General features: G+C 42.3%; 1 protein-coding gene across 8 annotated transcripts in view; it reads right to left on the bottom strand.

Annotated features, from left to right (window-relative positions):
* The window catches only part of frmd4a (FERM domain containing 4A), a 144,055-nt gene that overhangs the window by 47,579 nt on the left and 83,564 nt on the right, over window positions 1–12,912 (bottom strand). For 7 of the 8 annotated variants that reach the window (XM_061722019.1, XM_061722020.1, XM_061722022.1 and 4 more), the window contains exon 2: window positions 3,036–3,101. In XM_061722019.1, coding sequence (XP_061578003.1) covers window positions 3,036–3,101 — 66 coding nt within the window. Of the gene's footprint in view, window positions 1–3,035; window positions 3,102–5,797; window positions 6,229–12,912 lie in introns of those variants that run through there. The other variant, XM_061722021.1, reaches the window with a different exon arrangement.

Raw genomic sequence — 12,912 nt, 5'->3', positions numbered from 1 at the left:
ATAAATCTATCTCACTCTTTCTTTCTTTCTTTCTTTCTTTCTTTCTTTCTTTCTTTCTTTCTTTCTTTCTTTCTTTCTTTCTTTCTTTCTTTCTTTCCTTCCTTCCGCTCTCTCCTTCCTTCTTCCCTTCCTCTTTTCTCCCTTCCTTCTGCCCCTTTCCTTCCTTCCTTCCTTCCTTCCTTCCTTCCTTCCTTCCTTCCTTCCTTCCTTCCTTCCTTCCTTCCTTCCTTCCTTCCTTCCTTCCTTCCTTCCTTCCTTCCTTCCTTCCTTCCTTCCTTTTTCCCCTTCCTTCCTTCTTTCCTCCTGCTCTCTCCTTCCTTCTTCCCTTCCTCTTTTCTCCCTTCTTTCCTTGTTTTCTTCCTTCCTTCCTTCCTTCCTTCCTTCCTTCCTTCCTTCCTTCCTTCCTTCCTTCCTTCCTTCCTTCCTTCCTTCCTTCCTTCCTTCCTTCCTTCCTTCCTTCCTTCCTTCCTTCCTTCCTTCCTTCCTTCCTTCCTTTCTTCCTGTACGTTATGCGTGGATTTAACACAGAACCATAAATCAGCTTTATACAAAAACATCATCAACGGGAATTTATCGTTTTTACCGCGAGATGACAAATTCTTATCGTGGGGAATTTTTTTGACGGTTTATCGTGAACGGTAAAATATCGCCTATTCCTAGTACAAACACAAACACACACACACACACCCACACACACACACACACACACACACACACACACACACACACACAGGAAGGAGTCCTCTCTCAGACAGTATAACTCTGCAGGCTTAGACACCATTCCCCCTAATAGATATTTAACCCGTGCCTCCTCAGCAGCACAGGTTATTAAGAGCATAAGAATTATAGAGGAGTGCATTTGAGGATGAGACACGCTAAAGCTTACTTACAGGCAAGTGGCGAACATACAACCGTTGCTCACTTGGCTTTCTGGCAATCAGTCATGGTTGAATATCGGTGAAAAGCTAGACAGGCCCTTGGTGCCTTCAGAATTACCAAAATGTATGAAGCGCAAACTGATTTATCTGTTGTAATCCACCCAGTCCGATGCTAGGCAGGGATAAGGACTGCAGATCCATATCCAGCATTCGTTTGATTCCCTTTCATCTTGAAAGAGTTATTTTCAAACTATACAACTTCATCCATTCATGTGACGTCCCTGTGGTACATACTTCTCTGCCAAAGGTGCATTGCTTCCTCAACAAACCATGGAGGACATGCTATCAAAAGTATGAGAAAAGGCATAAGGTAGCGCGGTGAGGTGAACGACTCTACTGGGACTCAGCAATCACTCACAGATGTGTGATGTAACCTCTGAGAGCTGAGTTGGATGTTGTGCTTGGCAAAGTTACAACAGGATAGATTTGACCATGCATATGTAATATGATTGGTGAGGATTATAGCTACATTTAATTATTTTTAAATACGCAACCTTTTGCTTTTAACTTACAGTATCAACATTCCATAAAGAAATCCATCCATCCATTTTCTATATCTGTTTCATCCTGTTCAGGGTCACGGGGGGGGGGGGGGGGGGGCTGAGGCCCATTCAAGCTAGCCCATAAAAAAAAATCCTTTTCTTTTTTGCAAATGAGGACTTGACTGCTCCTTATGTTCAGCGGAAAATTTAGAATAACATTGTAATTCTCTATGGTCCTACTAACAACTCACTGACTTACAGAACATCCGCCCAACAAAGAGGTGCAAGGAGGGAGAGAAAGAGAAAAGGGCAGCAGTATCCTTATTTATGTGACAGCTGCTTGTTAAAAATATCCACATTAATGGAACCCTGCACGTTACATCTTTGTATCAATTTTTTTATATTCGTGTCATCCTCTTCAGGTTTTTAGGGGGTCTGGAGCCTATCCCGGATTTCTCAATGTTACATAAAGCATCTATTTTCTTTGTATTAAAGTATTTTTTTGTTCATTTTCTTCTCCTGTCTATTCTCAACTGCTCAGAAAATACAGGATGTGCAGAGGGGACGACTGATGAAAGAGAAAAAAGATGCCATTGTTATTTTTGCAACAGCTAAGACAGAGCAAAAACAACATATAAAAGTTAGTGAGCAGATGAATAAGAAAAGACAATATGGAGAGAATGAATAGAAAGTCAGAGAGAATAAGTGAAAGAGGAGCAGAACGAAGTACCAATTTGAAATAGAGGATCACTTCTGGCAGAGTAATCAAATCAGAAAGTCAGCAGACCTATCCTTGGCTTTCCCCTCCATTTTCTCCTCTCTATTCCCATCCTTCGGTTTCATCTCCTGCCTCTCCATTCCTGAGCCCTCGTCTTACTTCTCTCTCTTCCTCTCAGCCTCTTGAGTTTCTATGTCAGTCTTCCTATCTCAACTTGCGCATTTTCTCCTGTTTCAGGTCAATTACTGTCTTTTGTCTTTGTGTCTTTCCAGAGGAACCGGGTAATGATCAGACCAAAAGGAGCTGGAGCCGGTTAGAGGTAATGGAAGGAGTGTCTAATGAATATCATTCTATTTATTCAAACTGTAAGATCATGAAACTGATTTCAATTAACAATATATTAAAAACCCATAGAACTAAGCTTAACCCTTGGTAAACAACACAGAAGAGCAGAGGGAAGCCACAAAATAAAACTGCAAGTTAAGAATGTTTGAGATTTTTTTTCTTTTATACTGCTGCCTTTTGATCATCACTGCAAAAAAGATGCGTGATGAGGACTGAAGGCTTAAAGCAGGAACAGTAATGGAGAGGTAAATGTCCAACATTTAGGACCTATTATTGCTCAAGTCTATATGTCAAGATCTAGAGCTGTGTGAGGGACATCAAAACCGAGTTGCAAGCATGCTTGTGTGTCTTTTTTATGTGTGGAGAGATCAGGTGGGCATACAGAAAGTGCTGCGTCACCTCCTGCTGACCAGATTTCCCTCCGTCAGCAACAATCAAATCCCTTAAGATGGAAGACCGTGCATCTCTCTTTCGTTAAGGAAATGATCATGTGTAAAGTGAGAGGCTAGCAGGAGAAGAAAGAGCTAAAGTGAAGGAGGAAGAGGCCCTCACCTGTACGAGGAGTTCCAGCTTCCTGTCGTCCAGGAGATGGACCTGACATCGCCTTCCCTCTGTCATCTGTGAAACAAAAAACACAAGGGATGCTCTCAATATTCATATTTATAAATTCATGACAGTCATTACGTATTACACCAACATTACAAAAATGAAAGTTTCTTACATTTCCAACTGACTCATACACTCTGATTAGGGCTGGGCGATTTTGGACAAAAATAAAATCCTGATTTCTTTTCCTGTAAACCCGATTTTCGATTTTGATTTAGATTTTTTTGGTAAAACTACAAAAGACAATGGAATAAATTGTTTCAAATATTGTATCTTTATTTTGAAAGAAAAATAAACAAATTTCCCTATTGGGATGGAAGTGCAACTGAAAGATACTGTAAATCCTCCTTGAGATTAGTAAAGTGACAACATTAACAATCTTCTTGACCAAACAAAGTAAAAAAATCGATTTTCCAATTTTGCTTTTTTTAACATCGTCTTCATTAATAAATCCGATTTAGATTTAAAATCGATTAATCGCACAGCCCTAACTCTGATCCATCAAACAAAAAACGAACCAACACCACCTCGACTGCAACATGCTGTGCCATGTTTTGGGCACCAAACTTGGACTGTGCTTCTCTCTGTGTGGTATTTCAGTGAAGTCTTAACAAGGTTAGCTGAGCAACACACAATGGGCCATCAGAGACAACCTCCTGGTCTCTGTCCCTCTCTGACATTTCCAGCATTCCTCCTTGAGCAGGAAATCCATTATCCGCCAGCAGGCTAACGGCAGCGAGTGAGTGAAACTGCCTGCTGGCAATGCTCACTGGAGTGTTTGTCTGCCTTGCTGACACAAAGTTTGCTGAACAGAGCTCCAATAGCAACAACAGAAAAAAGTACATCTGTGTGCCAAGTTTGGTGTAAATAGTGACACAGGTGCACAATGATGAGGCAGTCAACTGTGGGAAACAAAGTAGAATAAGTATTTCACATGTGAGGCAAAGCCGTTGAATAAAATCATGGCTGAAAAAATAGTGACTCCATACTCAAAAACAGGCGGGTTGTGGGCAACAGTGTAAACAAACTCAATATTTAATGAACAAACTGTGGAAGACTGATGATACCGGGGGTAAGCTTGTGTGTGTATGTATCAGTATCCTGCTATTTTTCAGCACATGTGGAGTTTCTTCACAATTTAACAGGAAGCATGCAGACCCTGAGGAACACAAACAGCCTCTGGCTCCACCCACACTTCCCTAACATCTGGAAGATGGGGAGTTGGGGGCTGGAGGATATCGTGTAGGGTTAAGAGATGATGGAGAAGAAGAGGAAGAAGAAAAGAAAAGTGTGGGGGTCCTGTTTATTAAATAAGTGATGACAAAACACTGTTAATCGTGGATGCCACAAAACAAAAACACGAGTATAACCAGTTTGTAACTCTTCACCTTACCTGAGGCCATAGAAATTCAGTAAGGGTGTGTCTCCAGAATGGTTATGGATTTAATAAACACCTCCGTTCCTAATTTCTCACCATTTATACCAGCTTGCTAAATAGGTGGCAGGTTGGAAGTGAGATTTAACAAAGTACTGAAGACACCAGAAAAAGAAGAGTAGAAAAGGTGACATAGGTATGCCTCCACACTCATCTCAGTGTGAACTCCAATGAATGACTACTGCTGTCTTTGCATGTGTCTGTGACTTTAGAATCACTGCAGGGTTTCGATTTACCCTCCCACTCACCACTGATCTCCTGTGGTTTCAGGGTTCAGATTGGGTGCACCTGTGCACACAGTCAGACGCTTGTACACCCTCACATTTCAGCTTTTTTCACTGTTGCCTTTTGTTCTAATAATCAACCCTCCTCTATCTTACCTTTCCACATGTTTCCACGTTTGCAGAGTGTATATCTTATTTACAACCTTGACTTCTGAGCAGTGCACTCAGTGGTGCTCATGCAATTTCTGCAATGCTGCAAATGCACCAGCCTAAATACAAATGATAAGAGCAACTAAACTCTGAGTATACGCATCTTGTCATCAGAATACTTTGAACTGCAATGCAGACTCAAACATACATGGACAAGCGAGTGTACTTTCACTGGCAATTAGCTTCAGACACCTGGGAATACTAAAAACCTTTATGTCAAGGTAACAAATCACTACCCCGAGGCTTAAAATAGGAGTTCAATCTTGCAAGAAACATGGTTCACTCGACAAGTCACTTTGTGGTATTGGGCACATTATACTCAGTTTCTATCCATCATAAAACCATATGTAATTAAGTCACTATAAATAGCATGTTCAATAAACTGGAAAAGGAGGAATATTTCAAATGTATGTAATGTTACCTCACTTTGACACAGATATGACCTACATGGTTTACATTACTAGATAGTCTTTTCAACGTGAACTAAATACAGCATTTTGGCACTTTTTGGCATGATGTCCTAAAACTACTAAAATAATCACAGGTTAAGACTAGTGGTGCACGCTGGCATGATGTGAGTCATGCCATGCAACATTTCTGACCCATTACTTGTCAGATTTGAATTGGCTCACACATATCATCCTCAGCCCTGACTCACTGGCAACCAACCCTCTGAGGGAAATGATGGAAACGACGAATGTAATCCTGAAACACAGTCCTCTTCGAAGTGTTTCATTATTTCGTTTCATTACAGACACACACACACACACACACACACTGAACCAGTTGTCAGTGATGCTTGGTCAGTATCTGCGACGGTAAGGAAAACGATCAAGTACCTTGCAGACAGACAAACGCTCCTTGCTTGGCTCCCACTGAGACACCGGCACCAAAAAAACGAGCAAAGAAAAAAAAAAAAAAAAACAGTCCCGGAATATTAATCCCAGAAGGAGACGAATCGCATTCCTGCCACAAAATGATCCAAACACAAGCGTTTTCGTGGCCGGCCTAATGAAGGAGGCACATCAGCATCCATGTTTGTGACCAATAGTGAGCGTCAGTCCCAGGGAGCGCCTCCCGACCCGCGCGTCCTGTTCACACTGACGGCCGCCTCGCAGTTGCCTCACGCCGTCGCCATTCCGACCCCAAAGTAGGTGCTAGTGAGCGGTGAGTGTGGAGAGGCTGGAGCTGCCTCAGTCTCCTCTCATCCCTGCTCTGGAGACAGTGAGAGGCTGAGCTGCGCCGCTGCGCCGCCGCTGCTCTCGGCCCGCCTCCCTGCACGGACACATATGTCGCTCCGTCACCGTGCTGAGTTTCTGCCTACACACGAATAATGGAGGCAAGATGTGGGGGCGGAAGGGTGGAGAGATGAGGGGGAATGTTCTGCAGCGGCTCACAGACATGAGAAACTGCAGACCTCTCTCCGCATGCGTGTGTGTGTGCGTGTGTGTGTGTGTGTGTGTGTGTGCGTCTGCACCCACACCATACCTGTCAAGTTTGGGATTTATAAATAAGGGAAATGTTCCGCCGCTGTTCTGTCCCACCAGCCCGACCGAGGTCCACACAGACCCGGATTAACTCAGTGTGGCGCCCCAGGGTGACCACACTTGAAGTGCCCCCCTCCTCCCACGTTTTACGGTAAAAAAAGGGGGAAATTGACTATGGTTATAAAGACCATAGATTTACATGAACGTAGCCTATTGCTGAAGTCCATGCTCAACACTGTAAGACAAGCAACCAATTAAGAGTAACACCACAGATAGACATGAGACTACAAACGCCATACTACATTGATGCTCCAATCAGAATGCAACTCACATGCCAATGTAACACCACATGTTAAAGGAGCTGTATAGAGCAATAATAAAACGAATCATAAAATGACCCCGATATGTCAACAGACATTTAAAAATCATGTTAATTTCAAATACTTATGTCACTGACAACAGCACTCAAGCCAGGATATTCCAGTTTAAAAAGAGGAGTTGCAGCCCTCAACTGATGTTTATGTTTTCATTTTTTGTTTTGGCCTGAAGCTCCACCCTCCACCTATCTCCCAATCACCAAGTCAGTATTGTTTCTGAAGCTCCACCCTCCACCTATCTCCCAATCACCAAGTCAGTATTGTTTCTGAAGCTCCACCCTCCACCTATCTCCCAATCACCAAGCCAGTATTGTTTCTGAAGCTCCACCCTCCACCTATCTCCCAATCACCAAGCCAGTATTGTTTCTGAAGCTCCACCCTCCACCTATCTCCCAATCACCAAGCCAGTATTGTTTCTGAAGCTCCACCCTCCACCTATCTCCCAATCACCAAGCCAGTATTGTTTCTGAAGCTCCACCCTCCACCTATCTCCCAATCACCAAGTCAGTATTGTTTCTGAAGCTCCACCCTCCACCTATCTCCCAATCACCAAGTCAGTATTGTTTCGGCATCCGGGTTGCCAGCTCGGCTCTAATTATCGCAGCCATGGCAGCCTACGTTCCTGCTGCATTCTGCAGCCTACCTGGCAACCTCTGGTCGGGGGGAGGGGGGGGAGGGTACACGCCGCTCAACAATATTTTGAAAGTGACTGCAGTACCAGTTTTGGCCATTTCTTACAGACGGCTCCTTTAACTATCATCATTTCCATCATATATGGCCTGTCTGAGGACTACATGCAAAACTATTACAGCATACTGTATGACTAAAACATCAGACAGGCCTACTGAATGAGCCGATGTGAAGGTAGGGAACCACACACTAATCACTCAAACGCAATTCTTTTTATTTTATTCTCATTATTATTATTTTCAAGTATTTTTGTTATATCATTGGTTGCTGCTGTAGATTTTTGCTCCCCTTCCAGCAAAAACATAGAGAAAATTACAAAATATGACATATATGGTCCAGTTAGTAATTTGATTTGGTGCCCCCTCATTGGCTGGGGCCCCTGGGCGCTCCCCCGGATCAGTATATGGATAATCCGGCCTAAGAGGTCCAGTGTTACATTTTAAGACAGGTTTACAAAAAATCTAAAATAAGTACCTTTCAAACACTTACAAACTACAATTATGTGCTCAGAATCTGATAGGACTACCTTTGTTCACACTGAAATGCTGTGGATATTCCTATATATGTAATTCCTACAATAGAGATTAAAACACAAAAGGGAATTTAAGCACATGTATTTATTTTAAATATTTTCAGTTTATATACACATTGATTGTCTTGAAGTGAAACATTTAAATTTTCACTTATGTGGCTCTCTGGCATTTACTGACTGATGACACAGATGCATGTTTCTGTGCCTCTAGTTGAAATAACTTTCAGAACGCGTAACTGAGCCCCATCGTGCTCCTCATTAGAAAAGTAAATTCGGTTTCCCATTTTTAGAGATATTTACACAAAGTCTTCGCTTTTTTGGCAGAAATGTCTTCTCTCTCGTTACATCCATCCATCTCTGATTTGTTGTTCCGAGTTTGCTCCCGTTGTTGCCACTAACCTCGGGAGAACCAGGCTACAGCAAGGGGCAGTTGTCGCGAAATTAGTGACAATTCAGTTTGGAGAGGCACAATAATGCTTTTTAAAATTTACGGGAAAATACTAATATGGGAGGACGGCGCAAAAGAGGGGTAAAATACGGTAGTTTCCCGGCCAAAACAGGAGACTTGACAGGTATGCCCCAAATAGACACCCAAGTCTGCACAGCACACAGTTTTGCCGTTAAAACAAGGGCTAAATAACAACGAGCAGTAATCCCATCCTGCCGGTGTTATGAAATGCTTGTTGAGGAGACAAAGGTTTCTTCTGTCCTCATTTCATTGATCACTTTATACCATGTTTTTTTTATTGATTTTCATAGCATGTCATCTACAGTGAAACATGAAGACCAGTGTTCTGAACCTGAGTCCACAGCCTTGGTTTAGTGTTTCTTTCTTGACATTTATTTTTTTCAAAAGTTGACAACAAAAGTATTATTATTGCATTAATCCGACTGAAATCGCAGTTCTTAACCACATGTTAACATCTAAGTCCAGCTGCAACTGAACTAGAATATGTCCCAGCCAGACTAACCCGTGTAGACAATGAGGTCAAAGTCAAGCGAATTCTTGCATGTAAACATTAAACTGAACTGATATTGGCCGACATGCTTCGCACATTTTCCACAGGTCCTGCTCCAGAGTTAGACATGGAAGTGCTGGTTGAAGCCAATATGATGCAATACAAACAACAACAATAACAAAAACTAACAAATAAATGAGATAATTAAAGCCACAGGATTTACCAACTGTACAAAGCTGTCCAATTCACCGTTTACAATGTTTCAAATCCATTTGTGATGTCACAGTACTGTGCGAGCCCGAACAATTCTCTGAAAAACACAACTGTCCCAGTCGTGTTTTGTAAGAATGATTGTGTTGCTACTCACTTCAGCAACCCTAATACTCTCAAGCACAGTTATTTTTTTTTCCCTTTTTATATGACTTCCCCTTTAACACAGGTGTCCTCACTCTCAGGTTTGGCAGGAGATTTGCCCTTCAGTCTCTGCGAATCTATTGGACTGTATTTTCTTTTTTACAAAAAAACAAACTAGGCACTTGTGTTCACCTCAAACAGCTGGAACAGCAGCCGTTGAAACCACAAGCTGTTAACATAACAAAATCAGTCTGGCTTATGCTACTATAAATAGATACCAACGTGTACAGCAGAAGCACGCTTAAGCCTATAGGCTAAAAACAGTCAATAAAGCATGTGAATGACACATCTAGTCTTTTTGCTCTGCATGTAAATTCACAGTGTTATGAAAACAGTATGAGGTCACTTGTAAAGCATGCATCATTGGATTATTTGTTTGACTTTTCATTCTACAGTTAGTTTGAGCCAAAGGCAGTGGCGCCATATTTGAAATATGGATTTAATCTTCATTAGAAATTCTCCCCTCCCAGACATTAAGCAATATGATGAAGTTAAATTTAATTTTCTTGGCTTGTGGAGCTTTGCCTACCAGAGAGTACTTTTTCTAACCTAAAATTCAGCTTAGCTTGCTGAATGCAGAGGGTCACATGAGAAACAGGGAGGTGTATCCGTTCCTTCCCCTCCTGGATTTTTCAGTTTCTAGATATTTTTGGCCTGCTCCAGACACCAGAAACTGGCCTGTCCAACTTAAACATCTCCAGATGACTCTTTCTTTGCCTTAAATTTATGCACCCGTCCCTTGGTTTTCCTTCTCCAGTCACATACATATCTCCGTTTATTGGTAGCTTCCTCAGTTTGCTATCACAAGGACCCTGTTGTTTGAGCAAAGCAAGAGAGGGCGAAAGAAGGGAATCGAGCAGTCAGTGCGGAATTGGCTGAAGTGGAGAGAGCAAAAAATATTGCAAAGGGCGACATCATGAACACTTAAACTACATGAGTTTATGAGACACTGTTCCTGTTTGCAATGGATATAAGTGGGAAGGTTGTGTGAGAGAAGACAGATGCACAAGTGGGGAAGAAAAGGAAGGAAGCGAGGCTGGAAGGAACAACGAAAAACACCTTTGAGTGAGCCACTTTGTCCAACATTCTTATCCTACCCGTATATGCTAACCTTTCTATGACCTACAGAGAGTATTGCCAAGAAGCACAAGGTGAGAAACACTCATAAGTGGGACTTATTTGAGCCTTGACTGAGCCTTTTTTATGGAGCTATTGGTTTTCTATTCTGGGCAAGGCTGTGGCTGTAATGAGGTGCTGGTTTAGTGTATTCTTATGGAATATTGGGTCCAGAGTGGAAAGATCTGAATTGGTAAGGTGGGAGTAGCACCGTGTGGGTGTTAGAGTCAGGTTTTAGGGGAAGAGGGTTCACGGTCTGCGCTAGAAAAGGTATCTCATGTTTGTGATGCATGATGTAAACAAAACTTAACAGTTAATTGAAGCAAGATGGAGAGTCTGTTTAACCCTGACTGCGAGACGCTGCGGTAGGGAGTTAAGACTGGAGCACGCACACACACGCGCTCCCGCTCTCTGCATCGCTCTGTCTGCCATTGTGTGGTTTCTTCTCCCCGAATTTATGGAGACAAAATTAACCTATACTTTTGAACATGTCGCACAAAGAGCAAGCATCGTCAGACACGAGCAGTCCCACCAAGATTTATGATGCTGAGATCATAATATCTGAATAGGCCTATAAATAACACTTTAAATGTAACAGCACCTAAAGTCCATATGGTGGAGATTAGAGTATGACACAAAGATTCATAAGAGCACTCAACGCGTGATGGTGTCAGCACAGTTCAAGGGGATATTGAAAAACTTGATGGAAAAATAAGAGTTGGGCCAGATCCATGTCTTCTTCTCTATCTGGTACTTTTGGTGGTGGCGGAGCGAGATGGAGCAGGGAGGGTCACGGAAAGGCAGCCAGGAATGTCTGGAGAAATGACTGACCGGGAGAGATCTGTTTTGTTTGTTCTAGTGAGTACGTGTGTGTGCGAGTGTGTGCATGCCTGCTTGTGTGTGTGTGTGCGTCTGCGAGCTCCACCCTCTCTGCCCGTCCGTGAGTGACTTCGGGACTGCAATGTGGTTCCAGTTAGGGCGTTTTTAAAATCAGAAACATACTGGCACTTCAAAAAAAAACAACAAAAAAAAGCAAAGAGAGAAAGGGGGGGGGGAAAGAAATGGAGTTATTTCTGTAGCCAGTTATCCTTTGTTCTCAATTTACTACAAAGCTCCAGACTTTCACCAGAAAAAAAAAACAATAAAAAAAACCCACTTCCCTTCATTTTTACATAGGATCCCAAGTTTGACTGCAGCTGACAGATGGAGAAGCTTAGGAATTTCACATACTACATAGGTCCTTTTTACCTGGAACACTGCTGTGTAGGCACAATAAAGACATCAGGAACTTCATTTCAAGACTGAACTTTTGTTGTATCAAATCCAACTTTGTCTTCACATCTCAGGTTCAACTTTCTTTTTTTTTCTTTTTTTTAACATTGGCATCCAGAAGAACCTCAAAATCTGACTAACAGGAAAGACACAGGTAGGCCCTCCGAAGAATAGGTAAAGTTACTAAGCTACTGGTTTACACTTTGTACAAAAAAGTTGTGAAAGAGAAACAACGATGGAAGGGATGAAGATAAAACAAGAAGTCTTAGCTTTATTGTTCTGCATCGGCGCAGGGGAACTGAACGTGGCTCGTAGTCACAACGTGAAGCGCTTCACCTTGTTCTTGGTTACTTTCTGATGTTTTACAATTTTTCTTGTCCTTGATTCCACATTAAAAGCCCACTTTTTGTAATCTAAAACTGAAGTGCTGTTTAAAAAAAACATGGATAGAAGACAATTATCACGTGTCTCACTTATCTGTGAATTATTCACGCACATTTCTCCTAATGATCACACTTCATGTCTCCATTGTCCCACTGCTGATCTACATTTCTATCTTTCTTTTTTTTTTACTTCCTTCAATCATTTTGATGCTCTTATTCTGACATTACTCTCTGTTGCCACTAACTGACCAATGGGTTACATACATGCACGCATGTGCATAGGCGGAATTACAGAGCCTTGAGTTGAATTTAAGAGAGGACATTTTCAAACAAGACCACAGCAAATGTCTTCTGAGATGACATTCAGCCATTAAAGGACTCTCATGAGCACGGTGCGATGACACAGCGCCACAGTCACACTCCCTGTCATTGCATGCACAGAACCTTTTGTGATGATGAGCTTTAGCCGCTGCAAATATGCACAAATGATCCTTCCAATGCACCACCTCTCTGCCGTACTTCCCGACTTTGTCTCTCTCTCTGTCTCCTGTTCACGGATTGCTTCCTCTGGTCATCTTTGCCCTTCACTGACACTGACACTGGGCATTCCTTAAATCCCAGCACAAAGGGGGCTCTTGGTTAATGAGGCCATACATCTGCTTTGTGTTTTTAATGGGACTGGACCTCAGGATTCTGCAGATTCAGCAGCTAAAGTAGCTTTGGA

Source organism: Cololabis saira, chromosome 5 (genome assembly GCF_033807715.1).
Source record: "Cololabis saira isolate AMF1-May2022 chromosome 5, fColSai1.1, whole genome shotgun sequence".
Taxonomy (NCBI): Eukaryota; Metazoa; Chordata; class Actinopteri; order Beloniformes; family Belonidae; genus Cololabis; species Cololabis saira.
The sequence above is the reverse complement of the archived record's forward strand: the minus strand, read 5'-3'. Positions and strand labels throughout refer to the sequence as shown.